The 23,905-nt window shown below is 45.6% G+C and overlaps 1 protein-coding gene across 11 annotated transcripts in view; it reads left to right on the forward strand.

Moving 5' to 3' along the window:
* Positions 1–23,905, forward strand: part of cadpsa (Ca2+-dependent activator protein for secretion a) — a 41,131-nt gene that overhangs the window by 1,196 nt on the left and 16,030 nt on the right. For 2 of the 11 annotated variants that reach the window (XM_088389726.1, XM_088389727.1), the window contains exons 2-21: positions 4,048–4,161; positions 4,295–4,627; positions 5,282–5,362; positions 5,613–5,849; positions 5,965–6,086; positions 6,295–6,406; positions 6,507–6,646; positions 7,959–8,025; positions 9,716–9,824; positions 9,925–10,137; positions 11,596–11,732; positions 11,811–11,998; positions 14,215–14,316; positions 14,391–14,454; positions 14,542–14,665; positions 16,111–16,179; positions 18,924–19,030; positions 19,731–19,887; positions 21,497–21,638; positions 22,841–22,960. In XM_088389726.1, the coding sequence (XP_088245852.1) occupies positions 4,048–4,161; positions 4,295–4,627; positions 5,282–5,362; positions 5,613–5,849; positions 5,965–6,086; positions 6,295–6,406; positions 6,507–6,646; positions 7,959–8,025; positions 9,716–9,824; positions 9,925–10,137; positions 11,596–11,732; positions 11,811–11,998; positions 14,215–14,316; positions 14,391–14,454; positions 14,542–14,665; positions 16,111–16,179; positions 18,924–19,030; positions 19,731–19,887; positions 21,497–21,638; positions 22,841–22,960 (2,738 nt within the window). Of the gene's footprint in view, positions 1–4,047; positions 4,162–4,294; positions 4,628–5,281; positions 5,363–5,612; positions 5,850–5,964; positions 6,087–6,294; positions 6,407–6,506; positions 6,647–7,958; positions 8,026–9,715; positions 9,825–9,924; positions 10,138–10,411; positions 10,439–11,595; positions 11,733–11,810; positions 11,999–12,253; positions 12,434–14,214; positions 14,317–14,390; positions 14,455–14,541; positions 14,670–16,110; positions 16,180–16,772; positions 16,806–18,894; positions 19,031–19,730; positions 19,888–21,496; positions 21,639–22,840; positions 22,961–23,905 lie in introns of all 11 variants that reach the window. The other 9 variants (XM_088389721.1, XM_088389722.1, XM_088389724.1 and 6 more) reach the window with 9 other exon arrangements.

Here is a 23,905-nt window from a genome sequence, read left to right on the forward strand (position 1 = left end):
CGCCGGTGTCATTTGTTGATGAACGTCCCCGTCATCGATTTGCGCTCACCGACGAGCGCTCGGTGACGACATTCTCGTCCATTTTCCCGTGTCGTTTAGGGTTAGGGTGAAGCCACACTTTCAAACTAGACACCTATGCTCTGTATGTATCGAGAGAAGTAGCTGAAGGTGAGATCCGTTGCAGTCAGTGCAGACACTGGTGTCTTTTCATTTTTCTTGCACTTTTCATGAGCAGTAGGTGCCCTTTTGTCTTGCTCTGTCCAATTCCACTTCCAAAAGAACATTTGTGATTGGGACCAAATGTGGACGAGAGACATTTGTCATCGTTTTGCAAGGCCCTATACGACATGTTTTGCTGAGGTAGACAAAGAATGAAAGTCATTTGACATTTGGTTGGATTCGAAGTTCACACTCAGCTCAGACAGACGCCTCCTAAAACACATTTTCCCGTCAGCTGGGAAGTGGGTGCTACTGCTTGAGGGCCAAAAAAGAACACAAATTGTGGCTCTAAATTGGAAAGGACTTTACTTATTTCTGTTCCCCAAAAAATCATCATTATTTGGGGTGTTTTGCAGCATTAAATCAGGGGTCCCCCAACATTGGCTCCATTATATATTTGGGTTTTTCATCCTTGGCTATTCAGATCAAACATTTTCTGAAGTCTGCAGTATCAGAGTTGGATGTTCTGTCCCATTGACGGGATGGTCGAGGGACGAGAAAGTAAAAAAAGAGGGTGTGAGGTGTTTTTTTCTGCCGTGTGTATAATGGTCCGTCACCCAGGTCGAGTGTCGACTGAAGGACTTGACGTGCGGGCCAACACGGCCATATTGCATCTCGCGTATGCCTGTCCGGTCACATTACAAGTAGCATTAGTTTAGTCGCGTATTTTTCCGACGATAAGCCACTACTTTTCGCACAAACTTTGAACCCTGCGGCAAATAGTCCAGCGCGGCTTATCTATGGATTTTTCATGATTTTTGTGGTATTGCAAGATTTCTACATATTCTCTTATATATGGAAATTAAGCATTATAGCACTTGCGGTTTATAGTCCAGTGCGGCTTATATACGTATGTGAATTAATACAGCAATATTTATCATGCAAAAACAATGGATTTAAAAAAAAAATAGAGTAATTCATATTATAAATAATTGTTTAATAAGGTCATTGAAACTATTAAAAAATGGAGCAGTAACTTAACAGTGTGAGCGGAAGAGACAGCTTTTTTTGGAGATCTGTGCCTCGAGAGCCCGCTCTCTGTATCTCAGGAGAAAAAAGACGGGTGGGGGGGTGGTTGGGGGGGGTGACACTCCCATCACAAGTGCCTCCGTCTGTGGTAACAATTTGTGGCGTCTGCATAATTCATGAGGACAGCATGTAAGCTAGTAATGATGAAAGGCTCGCCAGTTGCCCTGCTGTGTTTTTACTCAAGCACCCACGAGCACATATGAACATACAACACATGCTTGAGCGTCCTCTCACACATCCACTTGTGCAAGGCAAGGCAAGGCAAGGCAAGGCAATGAGTGTGCTATAATTATAGGCCGTGGGTGAGTCACCATACCAATCAAATCTATTGAGACTGATCCGTCCTCATCACTGTATGAGACCACAGGACAATTAGCATCTCAACTCTGCACGCTTTTAAAGAGTCTTCATAAGCGATGGGAAAGCTGGAGCTGGCACTGATCTCGTAGCCACGCTTGATCATTTCTAATATGGGAAATGGACGGCAAAAGTTCCTATTATTATTATCATCATCATCATTTGTCATGCTGTGTGAACTGAGGTATTCCATTTTTAGTATGTGTTTAGTATGATGAAAGATTTGGGCGTGGGAGATTTGCATGCTTACAGTACATATGGGCTAGTGGACGTATGGAGGCCTTGTTTATAGAGAGCAGCTCTTTCCCTGATGAACGCTGGCTCTTTCAATCCTCTGCTCGTCTGCCCATGTGTAATCTGGGATTACCCAGCCATTTGTTGTTATGTCACCAGCATAATGAGGAGGGTGAAAGCAATCACATTTTACTGGAGAATTTGCCACTGTACATTCTTGAGCGGTACACAATGCTACTATTGGAGGTACAATTGTGGATTTATGGGTTTCTTTTTTCATTGTCAAAATGAAAACTGCACGGTCAATACCTTCAATACAAGTCATTTGTGTGTGCCTTTTAGTGAAGCCTTAAAGAATGTTTGTCAGTGGAAACATTTCACAAATGACTATTTGACCAGTTATTGTTTCAGTACTTTATGTCCTCCGAACAGTTAGAACATTTGGAGAGAGAAAGTCAACGTTATCTGGAACTGCTTTCACACTGTGATGTATTATTAAACCACATCCATGTCTGTTGCAGCTTCCATGCTGGCTGGAGCAATTATTGAAAGAAAGATAGCAGCAGCAGCAGCAGCAGCAGCAGCAGGTGATACGAGGTGTAGTCACTGTCCGATCTTGTTTTCAAAGAAGCAAATGGCAGCATTAGGGAGATGATTTTCTTGTACAATCAAAGCCATTGAGTTTGGCCAGTCTTTCCAGTAGGAAGTGGAAGATTGGACTGCTGGTTTGCTGCATATGGCCAGTACACTTTGTTGCATATGGGCAGCACAGCCAAATATCGGACTGTTTGCTGCGTGTGGGCGGCACACTGGTTAGCACAGTGGTTAGCACTGGTGAGCACTGGTCAGCACTGGTTACCACTGGTTACCACTGGTTACCACTGGTTGCCACTGGTTGCCACTGGTTACCACTGGTTAGCATGTCTGCTCTCAGTTCAGTTCTGCCTTTGGCCTTCCTGTGTGGAGTTTGCATGTTCTCCCCGTGCCTGCGTGGGTTTCCTCTGGCATCTGGAAAGAAAGACTTTTGTGTTTCCTGTCACAGTATCAAATGGCCCAATCTCGATGAACATTGTAACATCAAACACGGACCTGCAAGGCTGTCAAGATAAGCCCGCAAGAAAAACAAGCAATTATTTGAGAATTAAATGTTAACTCTCATCGTAGCAGAATACGTTGACCAAAGGCACACTCCAAAACAGAGCTGAACACATACTACATATGATTTTTTGGGTTTGGTTGACTGTCACAGAAAGTCCTTAGTTTCTCCCCCCCCACCCCTCACAAATCAATATTTTTGGTCGGTCCACAGGTGTGGTGGGTTATTTTTACAAGTTACCGCTCGAACCTTGGTGCCGCTTTGGCGTGTTTTCCCTGCCTTGAGACGTCTCTAGAGTGGCGGTTTTGACAGTTTTGACACCCACCCAGCAGATGGCTCTTAACATGCACTACTAGAGTGGATCACGAGTTTTAGAAAATACTTCATGGCTGCTGAGCGAGCGGCTCAGGGGAACTTTGCCAAGGCAACAAAATGACAAAGCGACTGTAAGCACCCGAGTGTTAAAATGGTGAAACAATACGTTTGAGAGTAGTACAGAAGAAGATCCGTCCGTCCGTCCGTCCCTCTGTCTCGCTTCAAAATGTTGACAGAACCATCCAAATGCATGTTTCATTTTGCAATGATCACAATGTCATTTTTGCATCTTAAAGAATGAAAAGCTGTCACGAGCTCCTCTTTGGATTCCTTGACGTGGCATATTATTGACGACGGCGTCGTTATTCGATCGACCGATACTATCTGTCGGCCAATGGGATGACGTCTGCGAGCGCGAGTGGAGAAGTCAAACATCAGTGCCAAAGTGACGTACGTACGTATCTGAAGGTCACTTTGACAATAGTTCTATGGATTACGAGTAGAAGACAGATGGACGGTTCCCCTGCAGCCGTGAACTTTGACCCCCATTAAGGAAGCCGTAATCACATCCTACTTCTTGTGGCGTGGTGGCCATGGCAACAGTTACCAGGGCTCCGGACGGCGACTGGCCAGTGTCTATGAAGGGGGAGTCGCATTGGTCATTTGGAGCAATACTGTTTCAGTATGAGGCAGTAAAACACACAATTTAGATTGTATGACCACATTGTGGTATGATAGATTATCTTTCATATATATATATATCTCGTCATGTGTTTTTATTTATATGTTTGTATTAGATCAATAAGCAGCAGCTGCAGACAGTCAAAGAGCGTTTTCAGGCCTTCCTCAATGGAGAAACACAGATTGTCGCTGATGAGGCCTTCATCAATGCCGTCCAGAGCTACTATGAGGTGAGGGTGTGAGAGATGTGCTCTCATGTTCTCTTTCTGTCTCTTTGAAGCGCCACGACGTTGCATCTCTCCTCCTGTCTGCCTGCCTGTCTGTCTGCTGTCTGTCTGTCTGTCTCATCTGTTTTGAGCGCAGGTGTTCCTCAAAAGCGACCGAGTGTCTCGAATGGTACAAAGCGGCGGCTGCTCAGCCAGCGACTCTCGTGAGGTTTTTAAAAAGCACATTGAGAAACGTGTGCGCAGCTTGCCAGAAATCGACGGCTTGAGCAAAGAGACCGTTCTCAGCTCATGGATCGCTAAGTTTGACACCATTTACCGTGGGGAGGAGGACCCCAGGAAACACCAACAGAGAATGACCGCCAGCGCTGCCTCGGAACTGATCCTCAGCAAAGACCAGCTCTATGAGATGTTTCAACAGATTTTAGGGATCAAGAAGTTTGAGCACCAACTTCTATACAATGCCTGCCAGGTCAGTCTGCATTCACTCTGCATTCACCCATTCGAGGGTTCGCTATTACCTGGGTTGCCGGTGAATGAGGAGAATACAGCAAATACCCAACTAGCCGTTCGATGGGTCGACCGCTCAATTTTCCATCATGAGCTAACTGGAAAGAGTCGATATTTCTGCTATTCGATATTATGCCTGCTTACTGATACAATAGACTGAAGGATTTGGATGAACAAAAGACATTTGGGAGTAAAAAAAAGACCTTTTTGCCTTTAACCTCAATGAATGTTTATATCGCCACTAGGGATGCGGTGTAGCTTTATCATAACAATTCCAAAGGCGCGCACGCTCACGCGCACGCTCACACTCCTGGTGGCTTTTATCGGAGGTTGCTATGGGGACTGTACAGTGCACTGAGGCGGCCGCTCTTTCCTCTTTTCCTCGCTTTGCCACGCTAACTCAACAAATCCGAATGGAGATGCAGCCACCCTTGCAACGGCACGAATGAATTTGTCGGCCTCACGCGGCGGTGGCTGTGCCGGCAATGATCGTAGGTCCACCGTGTGTGTGTGCGAGCGAGTTCACCACCACTTTGACACTGACCCACTTCCTGTATGGATACTATCAAGCAATTGTTGTCTCTAAAATGCCACTGCAACACTTATTCTTCCACAGCTGGACAACCCAGATGAGCAGGCAGCCCAAATCAGAAGAGAGCTGGACGGACGATTACAAATGGCAGATCAGATAACTCGCGTAAGCAAAGAAAGTTCAACAGCCGCCTTATCCAAATCGTGATTGTTGATGCGGGTTAGGGATGTACGGCTCATACGGCAACAACAACAACAACGACAAATGTGGAATTCTAGCGCCTAGCCAGCCAAAGTCAATGTGAATGCATTCGTTTCTCGCTGATGATACGTATTTGATTGGTCGAAAGCTCAATCGTCTGTCATTGGATTATTGTGAACGGCAAATCGATACGTTATCGTCCTGTTTCAATTAGCTGGGCGGAAGATTCCCCCGCTTCGCCTCGAGGGAGATGGAGGCCATGTTCATCGAAGAACTGCGCTCGTCGGTCAACCTGCTAATGGCCAACCTGGAGAGCATGCCCGTGTCTAAAGGTGGAGAATTTAAACTGCAGAAACTCAAACGAGGTCACAACACATCAATCATGGACATGGGGCAGGAGGATGAGAACAACCTTTCAAAATCAGACGTGGTGCTGTCGTTTACCTTGGAGGTAGGTAGGCCGCTGAACGCTCATTGATGAATGAGAGGGGTTGTTGTTGTTGTTGTTGTTGTTTTTTTCCAAGAATTCTTGCTCCTTATTCGGATTGCGATGCTGTGTCCTGCAGGTGGTCATCATGGAGGTGCAGGGTCTTAAGTCTTTGGCTCCAAACAGAATCGTGTACTGCACCATGGAGGTCGAGGGAGGGCACAAACTGCAGACGGACCAGGCTGAGGCATCGAAACCCACGCAAGTCAACTTTGGACCTCTTCTTTTATCTCTTGACGCCAAGCCGTTTAGAAATGAATGGAAATATTGGTGTGGTACTGCCACCTTGTGGCGAAATGACACAAACGCGTTTTTTTGTTTTGACTCAAAACGCCCTGCCTGGTCTGGACAGTGAATCGAAGCGCAAAACTACGAATCTGAAATCCTCACTTCATTCATCTGTCTCTAGTTGGGGCACCCAGGGGGATTTCACAACGACGCAGCCCTTACCTGCTGTCAAAGTGAAGCTCTTCACCGAAAGCACCGGAGTGTTGGCCCTGGAGGACAAGGAGCTCGGAAGGGTAAATTGTCCAGCCGGCAGGCAACCGAACTCTCTCACACTGTCCGCTTTCAGCTCCTTTACTGGCTCCTTTCATGTCATGCCATACCACTTACTCGCAGGTTGTGCTCCATCCGACTCCTAACAGTCCCAAGCAGTCCGAGATGCACAAAATGTCCGTTTCTAAAGGATGCCCGGACAGTGACCTGAAGATCCGATTGGCTATTCGCATGGATAAACCTCAGAACATGAAGCATTGCGGGTGAGTATCTCTGCGCTTTTGTCCGATCGCCACACTTACCGAACTTGACTCGTTCCGGTTGCGTCATTGGAAATGTCAACGTATGTGGGGAGCCCCCAATGTGACATGGGAAAAACAAAACTACAAATGAATACGAGCATTCGTTAACACGATCGGTGCCTTCACGTCCATGGATAATACCTTTGATTATTGCCGTAGCAATTATTAGTCAAGGTATTTTGGACAGATTTCAGAAATGTAGATCGAATCGGTATCCCTTGGCCAAAGAAGTGTCCCAGAAATTGGTGAACGCTCATCCCTGCATTGAAGTGATAAATGTGAGAATAGCGCCTCCAAGTGGATGAATCGCAGTATTTGAAAATGCCGCTATCTCGCTTAACACTTATGTTGTGTGGCATTTAACCTCGTTGCATAGTCTATCGGTTTGTTACGTGCATGCGGAAATTCCGAGGCTGAAAAAAAAATAGACATTCCCCCTGTTCATTGAAGTCTTGTCGTAGCGGAATCGTTTCATTTTGAAGAACGGTGGATATGACAAGAAAGTGTTTTCAGAACCCACGATGACAGAATTCCTCACTTTATTGAGTCCTGTACAGTACTTTAGTACTGCCGAGCCTGCCTTTCTGTTTGCCCTTCTCCCACTCTCCTGTCACATAAATATGAGGCTGTCAGACTTGACTGAAAGATGCAAGCCTCTTTTGAGTTACCTCGCAGATGCTGGTTTATTTAGACCGACAAACAGAAACAGCCTCGAGAAGGACCAGAGGGAAAGGCAGACTAAAGCAAGCGTGACAGAGTTTCTCACAGTCACCCTGTCAGCGCTAGCGAATGGGGGTCCTCACCCTCGGATGTTCTTTTAAAATAAAATCCCCCACACTCAAGTCTCCTTAACTCATTATTATTGTTGTTGTTATATTTTATGGCTTATTTACATCTATTTATATGATATATATTATTATTATTTCTTTCTTATTTTATTTTTTCAGAACATTCCTAATTTGCGTGTCCTGTCGGAAACTCAAACTTGTGTAGCTTGAAAAATAACCTTGACGTGGTTGTAATTGTCCATTTTAGCCAGATGGTGTCCTAGTGGAATACTAGACTACGGTCCATTTGTTCTCCGAGCTAGCTATGTGGGGCTTTTTCACATCAAAGTAACACTTTTACCTTTACAGGAAGAAAACGAAAACTTGCAAGGTTTGATTTGAGCCCTTTCAGAAATACACACACACACACAAAATGTCACTGTTGGAAATGTCATTCATCGTGTTCCGTATCATTTGATTTCCTAATGTGTTGTTTCTTAACACAGGTATTTATGGGCCATTGGCAAAAATGTATGGAAAAGATGGAAGAAACGATTCTTTGTTCTAGTTCAGGTAAGCATTCCCCCCCTAAAGCCTTAGTTCCTTAAGTGGGACTCAAATCAATACAAAAAAATCATATGTATATCGATCGTGTAACATGGATTAATTTGTTACATTTACGTAATTGTCGAATGTTATACTGTATTTCAAATAAGCGTGTGTAAGTGATCAATTCGTTATTCATAATAAAAGTGAACGTCATCATTCTATCAATTGCATTATATGAGGAAAAAAAAAGGTACATCTTTTTCTTTTGAACCTTTTTTGCTATTTCATTTTATTGACTTGATTTATTTCAGTTGGTAATCCATAGTGGAAAAGATTGATCAAGCTTTAAAATCAGCTCTGTGTTGCGCTTGTCGAAGGGAGCTTTGGCCAAGCTGTCGTCCCTTGGCTGTCAAAGGAATGATGGAGAAGCCAAACAGACTTTTGTCGGGAGTTTGGGGGCGGAACAGGCTGGTAGCAGCCATTTCCCGGTGACTGCATCGGGACATAGACAAGCGTGGCATGGCGGGGGGGGGGGGGGGGGGGGCTGCCTGCCTGCCTGCCCGCCCGCCTCTTGTGCGTCCGAGAGAATATGTCTCAGAGCTACACGTTGACAGGGGATTGACAAAGTCGAATGAACACTCGCTGGCCTAACACTTGGAGCTAGAAAAGCCTGAGCACTGCCAACTTGAAGCCTCTTGGTTGCTTCTAGCTAAATATATTGCAACTGACAAATACTGGTCAATCGACATGACCGCGTGTGTGTGTGTGCGTGTGTGAGCACATGCACAAATAGCAAATAGCATCATGTGCATGGATGTGATTTTCACTGCAAAATGTGCATGGCTCCTTTGATCCAATCAAGGGCATATTTGGGAAAAATTGGAGGGGCCAGACTTCCAAGGAAAGCCAGCCCGTACAAGCGTACCTAATGGCATCTGGATAAGAAACAGTAGAACCTGATGCAGATAGAATCACAAGAAATAACCATCATTTTTAAATTTATATGAACACCTCAAAGCAACAATGAGCTGAAATGTGTGTTTCAGTGCATTTCTTGCGGTCATCACGTCCGTCCGTCCATCCATCCATCCATCCATCCATCCATCCATCCATCCATCCACCCATCCATCCATCCATCCATCCACCCATCCATCCATCCATCCATCCATCCATCCATCCATCCATCCATCCATCCAAACCTAAACCCATTGCGAGAAGGGAATGGTGTTTTGGGGTGTGGGGGGGGGCTGTAATTTAGTCTCAGATTTGCCTTTGCGGTCTCCTAAAGGCCAGAGAAGTGCTGTAGAGTCCCTCCATGGTTTACTTTGCCCTAGGTGTCATCAGTGTTGTCGTTTGGAATCTCATTTGGCACACGTCCACGCACGCACACCCACCCAGAATGCAGCTGCAGTCGGAGTGAGAGCTGCCACTTGCAGCAACAGAGGTGGCCGGCGATAGCGGCTGATTGGCCAGGCCCCTTGATTTGGGACGACAGGCTCGTATGACTGCCAGCGACCGGAGCAGCCACGCTTGCTCTTACCGCCGTACACTGTGGCTGCCGGCACCTTCAATTTGAGAGGAAAGACAGTCAATACTGGCCTTTTGGGGGGGGGGGGGCGAGAAAAAAAAAAAAAAAGTCATCCACGATGGATTTGATGTTTGCACAAATAACAATAATGCACAATGTGATCTCCTATCTGCTCCCTTACTCCAGGTGAGTCAGTACACGTTTGCCATGTGCAGCTACAGAGAGAAAAAAGCCGAGCCAGTGGAGCTGCTCCAATTGGACGGCTATACTGTGGACTACACGGACCCCCAGCCAGGTGACGTTGAAAACTATTCCCGTCCGTTACATTTGCACTTTGCTGTCAGCTTGCGCTTTTGATAATCCGGACTATGTACGTACGTATACGCCCCCTCCAGGCCTGGACGGCGGTCGGACATTCTTTAACGCCGTGAAAGAGGGCGACACCGTCATATTTGCCAGTGATGACGAGCAGGACCGCATTCTATGGGTACAGGCCATGTACCGGGCCACCGGCCAGTCCCACAAGCCGGTTCCTCCCACCCAAGTCCAGAAACTAAACTCTCGAGGGGGGACAGCTCCACAGCTTGACGCGCCCATATCTCAGTTCTGTAAGGGCTTCACTTCTTAAATGATCGTTATTGCCAATGAATTTTCGAATAAACACGCACACAGGCACACGCACACACACAGGCAGACCTAAGAAGCAGTCCATCAGGAAAAGGACACGTCCGTATGTACCATGATGTTGTCTTTGCGCACACTCCACGACGCTGTCTGCTTGGCTCTCTGTTGTCAATTTGCTGTCCATTCAAGTGTGAGTGGCTTTGCTGTTGTGTGTGTCTTTATGTTTCTCTTCCTTGTCTTCCTCTTTGTAACCTTGAGCCTGCTATCTTGTATCTGGATTGAACGGTAAGTGCTTTCCTGCCTCTTTTGGCCCTCCTTTTGTTCAAACGACGAAAATGGCGTACAACTATGCAAATACGTATGACTGTTGTTTGGAGTCTTTCCGACGGCCGTCCGTGTGTTTGTTGTTCTGGCCGAGAAGCAAATATTACTGACCAAATATCCAGAATATTTCCTCGAGGTTATGATTGGCATCTGTGTTTTTTATTTATGTCTATTTTGAATTTGAAATGACATTCGGTTGAAAATGCCTTTTAAAGGTCTTTGGAGCATGCACCAGGAGTGCAGCCGAGACGTCCTGGATCCTCTCTATGAAAAGAAAAAATAGTAGGCATCAATCATTGTCAGGGCCGTCCTTCCTTCTCCAGTCAGGGCGGGGGTGGCAGCGGTGGCGGCGGCTGGGGGTGTCACTGCAAGTTACTGTCCATCCCTCCTGCATGCCTCCACTCCCTCTCACTCACGTCAAACAGAGCTGACAGGCCAGCAGCTACAGTCACTCCAAAGGGGCACAATGTCATTTTTTTTAGATTCCTTTTTTTTTTTATGTATTCATTTGTCTTTTTTGGGGGGTGCTGCTGGTGGCATGGTAATTTAGTCGCTCGGGGCATCTTTTGTTTTGTTTGTTGACCAGCAGCCCGTTTGCTGTCATTCGGCAGCTAAGAGGACCATAGTTGACAAATCTTTTGATGACTGTGCAGCGTCAGACTTGACCTTACACATTCATATTTTGAATTTGAATTGGCCACCTTGAGTGGTGCGCGGACGCAGGGCGGGGATTTTGTCCGCAAAGTGCTTTTGTGCTTCAGCACAGTGGAACCCTGTGTAAGCTTTCTTCCTACAGCAGCGACATCTTTGCTTGCCACTTTTTGCCAAGAGTCAATCCAAATAACAGTCCAATTGTCTTTCTAATGATTCTTTCTCTTCCTTCCTTCCTTCCTTCCTTCCTTCCTTCCTTCCTTCCTTCCTTCCTTCCTTCCTTCCTTCCTTCCTTCCTTCCTTCCTTCCTTCCTTCCTTCCTTCCTTCCTTCCTTCCCTTCTTTCTTTTTTCCCTGGCTTGCTTGCTTGCTTGCCTGCTTCCTGGCTTACTTGCTTCCCTCCCTGCATTCCTTCTTTCCTCCTCCCTCCTTCCTTCCTGGCTTCCCACCCGCCCATTTGACGCGCAGATGCGGACCGAGCCCAGAAGCACGGCATGGATGAGTTCATTTCAGCCAATCCCTGTAACTTTGACCACGCGTCGCTCTTTGAACTGGTCCAGCGCCTGACTTTGGATCACAGACTCAATGACTCCTACTCGTGTCTGGTAAGCAAATGCCCAAATGGTACCCGGATGGCATGCATACGTATCTTGCGTGTGTGTGTGTGTGTGCGCTCCGTCCAGGGCTGGTTCAGTCCCGGTCAGGTATTTGTCTTGGACGAATACTGCGCACGCTACGGCGTTCGGGGCTGCCATCGCCACCTGTGTTATCTGGGTGATCTACTGGAGAGGGCGGAGAATGGCGCCATGATTGACCCCACCCTTCTACACTACAGCTTTGCCTTCTGTGCTTCCCATGTCCACGGAAATAGGTACATCCCCCCCCCACGCACACACACACACACACACACACACACTGGCCTTTGTTGCTAAAGGTTGCTTCTGAGATGTGGGTCAAATGAGGGCAGGGAGCCCACAAGTGTGTTCTTGATTCCCACCATATGTACGTATCTGTTTGCATGTTGACTTTTTTTGTTCTTTCTCTTGTCTCTTTCCTATTTGTTTGACCTCCTACCCATGTCCACTTGACCAAAATGCCCTTCGTTGTCCACCGAATGGCTCCCAAGCGCTGTTAGTCAGCGTGTGTCCCAGTTGTTCAATTGGCCGGTAACAGAGGCCGAACTGCAGCGAGCGCTTTCCCCCTCTTCTCCTGAGCCCTCTCCCCAAAACATTAGGAAAGAGCTCAGAATCATTGAGTTTATGAAGAAACGGGATCTCAGGTACCCACTTGACTCAGGAGCAAAAAGGTGAGTGATCCTGGAATTTTAGAGGAACGCCTCACTTAAGTTTAGTAGCTAACTGTACTCTGCTCACGTTCTTCGGAGGAGCACTTGCTAGCAGCGAGACAGTAGCTCCCTTTTCAGAGTCAAAAAAAGAACCAGTGGACATTTAATTGAATCTATTGTCAAAGCGCCTTCGATCTCCTTGCAAATCTCCAGGAAGACTGTGTTGATGAAAGAAGTTCACTCGCCACACAGACTGCGTATTGATTTTCAAAACAAATGTCATCGTGGTGGTCTTCCACGTGTACATGTGTTGGATCAAACAATTGATATCCACGCACACATGTTTGTGAGTGTTTGCTCCAAATGGCCTTGAGGCACGGCCGGGGCCATGACAGGTTGGCAGCTTGTCACTTGTGATGGCTGATGGCATCTCTGCTGCCAATGTCGTTGCACATCCTATCCTCACACAGAGAAAAGAGAAAAAAGCCGCACACCTCATCCGGACAACTCCCAAATCACCATCCTGTCTTGTTGCAGTAAGTTGTGATCCCTTTCTCAGGGTCACTGCTTGACTCGCGTCCAGATTGGTGTCATGTCCATTTCAATAGACCATGAAAAGATACAGAATACATGACTGAATGACACATCTGAATATCAGTTATTGGCTATCTAGTATGTTGCTTGGAAGCCAAGATGCCCAGATGTCATTGACGCATGTGTCTCCAATACCTGGAAGGAATTTATTGCTTGGTGTTTGTCACTGATGGCTCGCTTACTTGTCTTCACTGAAGCTGTGAGCTCGCTCATCAAGTTATCCAAACATGAGGGAGCTGACAAAAAACAATGTGTTGCCGCTGCTACCACTGCAAGGGGGAGCGGGGGGAAGTCCTAATTAGTGTGAAATGTCCCTCTTTGAATTCTTGCAGTTTAATATGGGCTATTTGCATTTTGACACCCCATCACGTTTGCCAGCCCCACCCATCGCAAAACAAAGGCAAAACACAATATGGACAATGGATTTAGAAGATAGCACTTTGAACGACGTACGTTGCTGTCATTGCATTCAGCATTTTTATGTATTGATTCCAAAGGCATTCAGATTTCAAACAAGTTACTCCATATTGGTTGATTATCCAAGTAAATGCATTTGCGTCTTTTTAGTGCCACTCAAAACAACCGCTTTACCAAGTCAACCTTTTTGGCTATGAGACGTCTTCTCAAACGTCAGTCTCCAGCTCGCTAGCAATTATTAGCTAGCAATGATGCCAAGCAACCAGCACGCTTGAATCATATCAAACACCGCCGTGTCTTTTAGCGAGAGCCTCCCCTAAACAGTTGTCCACTGAAAGGACATGTCAAAAAAGAGGTGGGTGGGTTGGGGGTCGGCAAGGGGTGATGGATAGAGGGTGTGTCATGTCTCCTGCTTCTCATCATACTGTCACAGCCACCAGTCCAGCGCCTCTGCTGTCACATGCACTCTGCTCACACTCCACCCGGACCCGACCGACCGTGTCACATGGGATAAGCGCAGTGGAGATGCACATACTCACGGGGGTGCACACCTGCTTGACAGGCCCTATGTGTGTGTGGGTGTGTGGGTGTGTGCGTGTATAAACTGTATTATCGAAATGGAACTTCACGTTCAAAATATGTCGCAGGGATACGTATGTAAGGGGAAAAAAAAAAAGTTCACAGCAACGGTTGTCATTTTGGCCGCAAACACGTCAGCGCTTTCCTCTCTAACCTTCCCCCGTGTTAATAAATGATTCTGCTGTTAATGCCATTCTTCTGTCATGTTCCAGACCGGATGGAATTGGTACTGTAACTGTGGAGGAAAAGGAGCGTTTTGAGGAGATTAAAGAAAGGCTTCGAGTGCTATTGGAGAACCAGATTACACATTTCAGGTAAAAAAAAGAAATACACATCTGACCTAAGAGCAGCATGAAGAAGCAAATGTGACACTACATATGGCCAAAAGGTATTGCTTTCCGTTTGGACGACCGGAGGGTGCCTTGAAAGCAACTCTATCTTTGCTCGAAAGGGTGAGTCGTTTCCATTCCTTCCATGACTCACTTGTTGATATCGATTGCTATGGAAAAAAAGAAAGAGCCATTTTCTTTCCCTGTAAGGTTTTAATGAAAGATGTTGTCACCCCGGTTCCACAAGAAGAAGTCAAAGCTGTGATCCGTAAGTGTCTGGAGCAAGCGGCTCTGGTCAATTACCAGCGCTTGGCAGAGTACGCCAAACTGGAAGGTAAGCTCTTCACACACACACACACACACACACACACACCAATGTTCTTATTGCTTATAATGAGTTCGGAAGCCAATTTTATGGTTTGAAATAGTTTTTGTCTTTTTTCCATTTCAAGCTTATTGAATTCAATGAAGCGCTATTCTATGTACCACTCCATATGGTTCTATGTTTTTTTCCCCCACAGCCATTATATGTATACTGTCATGTACTTTCTTTTACTATGGGACGTAGCCTTTCCTAATTGCAAATGAACAGTAAGTAAAAATGCATTCAATGGTCTCTGCTGGCTTCCACCATGCCTCACCTTGCCCCGCCTCGCCTCGCCTCGCCTCGCCTGGGCTTATCTTTCAGCTGAGTCCTACATTGGCTCTATTTGGTCATTCTGATGAGATGCTACCTTTGCTCTTTGCCTTTGCTCTCTGATGACCATACTCATCTGTCCCTCCCTTCTCCTCGTCTGCTAATACTCCTTGGTGTTTAGTGACAGGAAGTCCAACAAACAAATCATAATGACAGCTCATGTTTGTGTTGGGCCAGGTTTTCTTTAAGAGACATCATAAGCACAATTGGGAAAAAAAAAAACAAAAAAAACATCATTAACACATGAGCTATTGTTAATAGAATATAAGAAATGTTGCCAAACATTTACAAAATGAACAAACATTCACCCCATTTTGTCTATTTAAGATGATGTCTGTAAAGAAACTACACCTGCCTTCCAAAGTCAATTATTAGCATCTCTTCCAATTATTGATGATGAACAAAAACCTCTCATACTACTGTTCTTCTTGACACCCGTGGGAAAAAAACCCAGACTTTTTTTCATCTCCTTCCGCTGGGTGGAACGAATGGTTAATCCAAGGCAGACTGCCCAATACATTTCGGAGCCTCCAGTTGACAAGAAACAATACAATTCCCGTTGAGATAACAAACGGTCGGATACAAGGTGTATCCCCCAGGGGATGGATCAAACTCACACGGGGATGGGTTCAATGCAGAGGTCAGATTTCACCACACCCAGATGTGTGTGTGTGTGTGTGTGTGTGACGATCATTGGGACTTTAACTTAACTTTTGTTATTTAGAAATAATCTTATGCAGGACTGACAAAAAGTTTTGTTTCCCATCCTTTGCTCATCATTTCCTGTGCCAGTGAATCAATCCACCGAATACAGTAGAAGCACAAAGTGGGATAACAATCTGACAGATCGATAGATAGATTTCAAACTCATTGACTATCAATTCCCTAAGATGAATTCTATTTCATAAAACGTCTGTCAAGTGCACAACATTTGAATGATGATACACGTAGGAGTAGATAGGGTGCATATTTGAGCCAGCACATTGCACAATACGTATATAGAAAGAAAGGGCCCTGAAAACGGCAATGGGCATCCTCTCTGACTCGGACCTCTGGCGTGCCTCGGTATTTTTTTTCTGTAGGGAAAAAGAGAGAGATGTATGAGCATCCCGTCTTCTGCTTGGCGTCTCAAGTGATGGATTTAACCATTCGTGAGTACCTCCCCAGCCTCATCCTCTTCCCTGCCTCCCTGCCTCGCTCCCTCCCTCCCTCCCACATGTTTCTCTTGCAACCGGCATGCAGTCTTGTTGTTTTTAACCTGCTTAAATCTTTTTTTCCTCCACAGTCTGAAATGTGTACTTGTCAATTTCTTGACAGCGTTCCCTCTGCCTTCGAGCTTGTTTTTTTTTTCTTTCTTTCTTTTTTGTACTGCCCAAAAGCTCACTGTCTGTCTGCAACTTGAATGCATTTTTACTTTGCTTATGTGTATTGGCTTTCGTGTTTAAGGTCACGATACACTTGAGACAAAAACATACATAATGCCATCTGGAAGTAGTCTTGCTTAGCGTAACTAGGCCAACTACAATCATGTTGCAGCTGGATTGTATCTGCTAGTTTCACTTTAATAGGTGATGATGATTTTTTTTTTTTTTTTTTTTTATGTGCTGGTCTGTTTTCTGTTGTTTTTATCTTGGCCAGTACAACTTTCTCATTTGACCAAATGAACATTACATTTCTCTCTTCTTCTCTGAATTGTTCCCTCTTCTATCTACCTCCTTTCCTTCTTTGTAACGTGTCTCAAAAGTGGACAAATGTCAGGGGGAAATGGATGAATCAGGTGATAATAAGTCTACTCTTACTTACGTACCTGTTCTCGTAACCCTGAGCAGAAATCATTTGCCGCAGTCGTAACCATAGTCTTCAGTCAATGGAAATAACCCAAATCGAATGTATGAAATGTGATTTCTTGAAGTGGAGTCAACACGCTTACAAGTAAAACAAACAAAAAAATGGTCTCCAAAAAGCCAAACTAGGAAGCAGGTGAGGGGAAGTCAAAAGAACAACCAACGTAGGTGGTCTCTCTAGCCTTCAAGTGAGCCAGCTCACTGTGGATAGTGACGTAAACAGCAAAGCCAGCTGTAGTGGGACAAGATTTGGATGGTATATCATGCACAAAGATGGAAATTCATTCAAGGTGGCAAACATTTTGCAAACATTTGTGACCTTGAACAAACACTGACGTATCGTTTGCTCCCTGTGCCCTTCAGCGGGGTAGGGACTTTAGATGAAATGTTGTATCCAACGAAAAAAGTCAAGCGTCCTGTCGTTCATACATGATTTTGCACATCTGAAGATTTGTCAAACTCTACGTAAATCCATACAAGTCCAAGCATTCGAAGCCAAAGCGTGTGCGCTTCTGGCATCCTCCGGGAGGTCCACGCATTATGCGGGAGCTGTCAGCCGTGTTTACGTGATTTGAGCTCCTGCAGTGACACAACTATGAGCCACTTGTCTTTTCCACAACATCACTCGACCACTTACATGATTGCAGCATCTCAAACAAAAAAAGTAGACGGGTCCAGTGAAAGACAACACTGGGCATTTTCCAAAAGTATTCCTTTCCTGTGGTGGTGGTGGTGATAGTGTGTACGGACTGCAGAACGTGAAATAAAGGAGACAAAATAATCATCTTTTACTATTGTACCCAAGTGCATGGAAAATAGGATGAACTGAAGATGTGTTTCTGATTTCTAATGTAGAAGAAGATTTGATTTGATTTGATTTGATTTGATTTGATTTGATTCGTATGTGTACACGCCATCTTGAGATCTGATTCTGATATCTCTATATTGTAATGTGCTAACGTTTACGCTTTGACTACAAGATTTGTTTTGTGCTCATTCAATAATAGGAAATGGCCCAAAGGCAAGTACCGAATCTAATCTTTCCAGCTCTGAATCCTGGCCATACAATACAACCCCATCGTCACAACTCGATTGGAAATGATAATGCACGAGCCAATGGTCCAAAAGTGGAGAATGCCCAATAATGCTTCCTTATGCAATGATGGCCCAAAATACATTGGAGTGCAATATCATGCTTATAGCATGGCCTCGAAAACCCAAATCAAGACAGATTTTTCAAAAGAATTTGGCATGCGTCAAGCAATTTGAAATCAAGAAATCAATCAATCAATACTGGCCATGGTATAATTCCATTCCACTCACTGTACATAGATGTACATGAGAGAGAGAGATGCATCCCAGCCATCAGGGCAATGTCAAACTAGTCGGAAGAATATTTTCAACATATTTTACACAGTGGGGCAATTTTGCTTGATGCTATGGTTCTGATGTTAGGCGCCTGCCAAGGCTGGCTACGAAAAGCCCACTTGTAAATATGGAACAGATGCACAGACAATCTCACTACATTACTGCATGATGAGTGTTGAATGTTTGCATCCCATATTTTCTCTTGATGTTGCCGTCAATCTTCTGCCGCACTGAGAGAGACGTGTGACACCTTACTTAGGATACCTCCAGTTGGGACTCAAATAATGTGACCGACTCGTAAGCTTTCATTTTATACTTGTAACTGTCTTTTACTCTTGATCGGAAGAAGGAAAAAAAAAAAAACCCAGCCAGCCAGCCAGCCAGCCAGCCAGCCAGGCCTAACTGAAGCATGCTGATGTTCTATCATAAGATATATTAGAAGTCAATCAAATACCTACGTTCATTAGACTGATGCTGTTGCCTGGACAATGACAAAAATACAGTAGGCCGGCTGACGTGCACGCTCTTCATAGCAAATCTAAAGATGATCTATTGATTGATTGATTGATCTGAAGATGCGTTTGCTACCTGTGCATCGGTTGCATGCTTTTAAGCCGTATATAAGCTTTTGATAAAGAACCTTTCAGACGAGAGTCTAAAATGGGACCTTTGTGCAACAACAGAGAATGTTGGCCGACTAGTCACTCCTGCCAAAAAACTGGAGGACACCATTCGCTTGGCTGAGCTGGTCATTGAGGTGCTGCAGCAGAATGAGGAGCATCATGCTGAGGTCAGTGTCAATGTGTATGCGGATTTCCATCAAAGCAAACGGCATCTTCGCGATTGAAATTCACAAATGTTTGGAAGGTCGCAAAATCGCAATTCTCAATTGAGGTTGAAGACGTGAAGTTCGGACCAAGTTGCACCAAAAAAACTTAGCCTCGATTCTTCAGGGCACGGGAGGTGCCTACCACCACCCCTTCCAAGCTTATGGATGGATACAGTGTTGATACTTGATGTGAATGAGCAAACATTTCAGCTCCTCTCGGGTGTTATTAAAGGACTAACGAGGGGGTGCACATGAAGGAAAACAAATGTTGCGGTCGTGCTTGAGAGGAGCCGTCCCCTCAATGGTGCCTCCGCTCCCATCATTCCACGGGGATGTAAGAGTGCGGCGCGGCTCGATTTATTTTTATTTTTTTCCACGGGATTTCAACAAGGAGCTGTGACTAAGTGTTTAAGTAGCTCCCATACGATGTCTATCAAGGAGCTGCTGTTTCCTCTGTGGGCCAAGCCGAAGAGGAAGCCTGTGATTATCCGTGTCCATGCACACTTGATCTCAAAACATTCACACTGTGCGAATTAGCACGACGTGTCTCGTAGTTCACAGGTCCGCTATTCAAATCCGGTGAGGCTTCAGATCATGGAGAAATGCAACTGTCTTTTTCTTTCCCTTGTACTCATCCTCATCGTTACGATTGTATCCGAAGGCCTTTGCGTGGTGGTCAGACCTGATGGTGGAGCACGCCGAGACCTTCCTGTGTCTCTACTCGACTGACATGGACGCAGCTCTTGAGGTGCAGCCGCCTGACAGCTGGGACAGTTTCCCCCTCTTCCAGCTACTCAACGACTTCCTGAGGATGGACTGTGAGTAGGGGCAGGGGAAAAGAGATGACTTCTCAACACTATTGCACTGGATTCAATACGCGTGATGGGGGGGGAGGAAAAAAAAACAAAAAAAACAAGCGACACGTTACAATTGATACACATTTCAAAGGCGATCCCCTTGTGTAGAAAACGGTTACTGTTTTCATGTTGGGGTCTCATTTGTTGGAAATTTCAATACATTAGTCAATAATGCATGGTGGATTTCATAATACGAAAAGAACTCGTGTAAAGGATCAATTGTGTATTCATCCAAAGGTGTGTTTGACTGAAGATAATGGTCACATCTTGTGTTGGGTTGCTGCAGGCTTGCAATCTCTCTCTCTCTCTCTCTAATGAACTGCATTCTTGCTTGAGGGAGCGTCACGGCGCTGTCCGCGGTCCTGAAAAGGATACGCTTCGCTCTTCACAATTGCGACTCAATCAGTTGGGTGCTAATTGTCCCTGGGGAATGTGTCCTTTTTTCTTCTACTCAACCGGGAGTCAAGGAGAAGTCAGATCGTAAGCCGCTCATTTGTTGTCACCAAGAGCATTACAAATCTGCTCATTTGTTTGCTGCGCCTCAAACGGGCCCACGTCGTGAGACTGAAAATGGCAAATATACAGGTGAACGGAGCAAACAATTACTCTAAGAGCCATGACGTGTCGTTAAATTTTTTTTTTAAAAAGCATCGCAATGCATTTTTTCACACAGTCACTTCTATAATTGTCGCAAAAAATAGACTGACCCTGACAACACGATAGATCAGCAATTACTCTGAAAATCGTGCCTTGATATTACATACAGCAAAGATACAATCCAAGCTCGTCAATATGTAGACATCTTTTCCGCAGAAGGTCATCTGATAGGGTGGGCGCCCGTGAGCAACGCACTTACATATGTAGCGGGAAATAGCCTTAGCAGCAGACGGGCGCCCAAATGGGCTGGCCGTCGGAGGAATTAATGAGGACCAAAGCAGGAGCGTTTGGGTGGCGGCGAGCCCTGCAAACACACTCCTGGACAACAACACATCCAAGTGGACAACCAACCGCCGCTCAAGTGGCTAATTGGGAAAGCGCCACTCACCAAACACAACAAACATTGCACCTACTGTGGAGCCCTGACCTTGACTCCCATGCCAACACACACAAACGCATACATGCTCAGAGGGGGAGAGAGAGAGAGAGAGAGAGAGAGAGCAAGCACGCTGCATGGAGCCAGCCGTGAGCCATCACTTTAGCACACACTGGCCTCCATTTTATCTCCTGCGGTCTTTGTCACTGTTGCCTTTTTACCAGTTGGAAGCAGGCAGGGGCAGAGGCAAAGGCAAGGGGAAGTGTGTGTGTATGTGTGTGAGTGAGTGAGCGAGTGCTTCCCGTTTAGAAATATCCTGACAACTCAAAGCCGGGCCCTATTTTGCTCGACCGCTGCCCGTGCCGTCGGTGGAAAAGAAAGCTGAAGTCGCATCACCGAGCAAAAAAGTAGAAATCGCATATAGCGAGTTCCTCTGACGTCTTTTTGCTTTAATGATTCACGATATGCTCCCAAATTGTTCATGATTATAATCAATATTGTGCACTCCAAACTGAATGGTCACTTTTCTCTCACCAGATAACCTTTGCAATGGAAAGTTTCACAAACACCTGCAAGACCTTTATGCCCCCCTGGTGGTGCGCTACGTGGACCTGATGGAGTCCTCCATTGCTCAGTCCATTCACAGAGGCTTTGAAAGGGAGTCTTGGGAACCTGTCAAGTAAGTCAACCTTACTGACCTTTGCCGTTTCTATAGCCTCCAATAGTTTTTTCCATTTACAGACTACCAGTGCAACGTCATCATCATCATCATCATAAAACCAAACCAAAAATAATCATACAAATAATCATCAATAATATATGAGAACCTGTTAACCAATAATACAAATAATAATAAATACTATACGAGAACCTGTTAACCAATAATAATAATCATAATAAATCATATCTGAGAAGCTGTGAAAGACTAAGAATCATACTAAGCATACACTGCAGTATGCGCCTTCATCATCACGCAACACATCTGGCCATCCGGAGGTTGAGTAGCCGACTGTCGCGCAAACAAAAACTGGTTGCGGCTTTGATCCTCAGCCCTTGTGACCATGTCCAAGCGGCCTTGAGCCACACTTGCTCCTGATGCTAGCTTGGTGACAGAAAGACAGCATTTTGGGATGCCACCCTATAGAGTAGGGCGAAACTGTCACCGAGCGGCTGGAGCAGGGCCACCAAATGCAGCTCGGACCAGCTTGCTTCATCTAGGGAAGTGGAACCAAGCATCAAGGGAACTAGCAAACTAATAACATGACGGACTGACCGACCGACCGACCGACCGACCGACAGGGTTGGCAAACAGAAACAGACACGATACAGATAGGAACCAAAAAGGCAACAACAATGATCCGACGGGGCGTGAGGGAGGGGCAGACAGGACGTACGTATGTATACACACGACAAGTAACGAGAGGCAGGTGAGAAGAATCCAACTCATCATGGGCACACAGGAGGGGAAGGGCGAGCACACAGGCAGACAGAAACCATGACAACAGACACATAGTGCAACGGCTGGGGACGAGACGTGACCTCAACAAGGAAAAGTCTAAATGAAGCTTGTTTTACATCACAATACACAATTTTGCAGTTATTGGAGTCAAACCAAATATGATTAGGTTTTTAAGTCATTATGATATTTCTCTTCATATGGATGATTTATGCCTATGGCCTGGGAGCCCAAAAAGTTTGGCGGCATATGCAAAAAATACCATTTGTGTTGCCACTGCTCGCGAGAGTGGATGTGAAAGGTGTGAGGAGAAGAAGGTACCGTGATCGGATACATTCATTTTGAACGGAATCGTTGAACTGTGTATTGTGTGTCTGGAGCTTTTTGTCGTCTTTGTTTTTCTTTGATTGTGTTTGTCTCTGCAGGAGCATAGCTTGCACTCTGCCAAATGTCAATCTTCCAATGCCCAAAGTAGCAAATCAAACAGTGGCACAAATGCCCAGCTTTTCTCCACCCAACTGGATGACTTCAAATGATGACTGCGAGTGTGTACCGCTTGTGTACCTCCCGTAGGCACAGACATGCGTGCGTCTTTGGCATAAATGCGGCATCGAATTGAGGGAAAGGGGAGAGCTGGACTTGAATGGGGGGGCGGGGGGGGGGGGGGGGCGTTGACGGGCGGAAGCGCCAGCACCGGCCAGCCGCGTGGGACTGCTCAACGTCCACCGAGTGACTGACAATGATTGCTGAGTTCTCGGGGTTTAAATAGCGCCTACTAACGAGCAGAGACAAGTGCAGGTGATGACTCGATTGCGTGGGCGCGCCAACAAACACTTGACGAGAGCGGCCGCTTGGGTGGCAGGCAGGCACGGCGCCAAGAAGAGCCTTAGTCAACGACAATTTTGCAGCAAATAACTCCAAATGAACACATTTAGCATTTGGGGAGTTGTTAAGTTGTTAATAACGAAAAAAAGGGCAAAAAGAAGACTCCAAATTTTGCCAAGGCAGGATTTCTCTTGTAGTGATTAGCAATGTGCTGTTGTATATGTGTTGGTTTTTGAGTTAATAATGAAAAGCACGGCCCAAAAAAGATTCCAGGATTGTGCAATGTGCTGTATACGTAGTATGTGCAAATATTTGTGGAGGGCTTTCGACACTATTTCAAGCCGCATTTATGCCTTGTGGCGTTGAGCATGTGGTTACTTCCCATGACCTTCCCGGGAATTCTACCCTATGCTGTCGTTGTCGTTGTCGTTGTTGTTGTTGTTATGCGTGCTGTGTGCCGTGGTTGTTATTTGGAGCAGCTGGAGTGTTTTGTTGTCTCTTGTAAATTGTCTTTAGGTTGTGTGACTTTGAGCGTGGTACTAAATGGCTCCTGCTCTTTCTTGTTGTTCCTTTATTCCCCCCAATGACAAACTCAGTGCTCCCACACGTCTTAAGTACGTGCATCCTATTTGAATATTTCATATTCTATCAGAGATGAAGAGCAA

This window comes from Syngnathus floridae, chromosome 11, assembly GCF_059516105.1.
Source record: "Syngnathus floridae isolate MCC-2025c chromosome 11, RoL_Sflo_1.0, whole genome shotgun sequence".
NCBI classification, from domain to species: Eukaryota; Metazoa; Chordata; class Actinopteri; order Syngnathiformes; family Syngnathidae; genus Syngnathus; species Syngnathus floridae.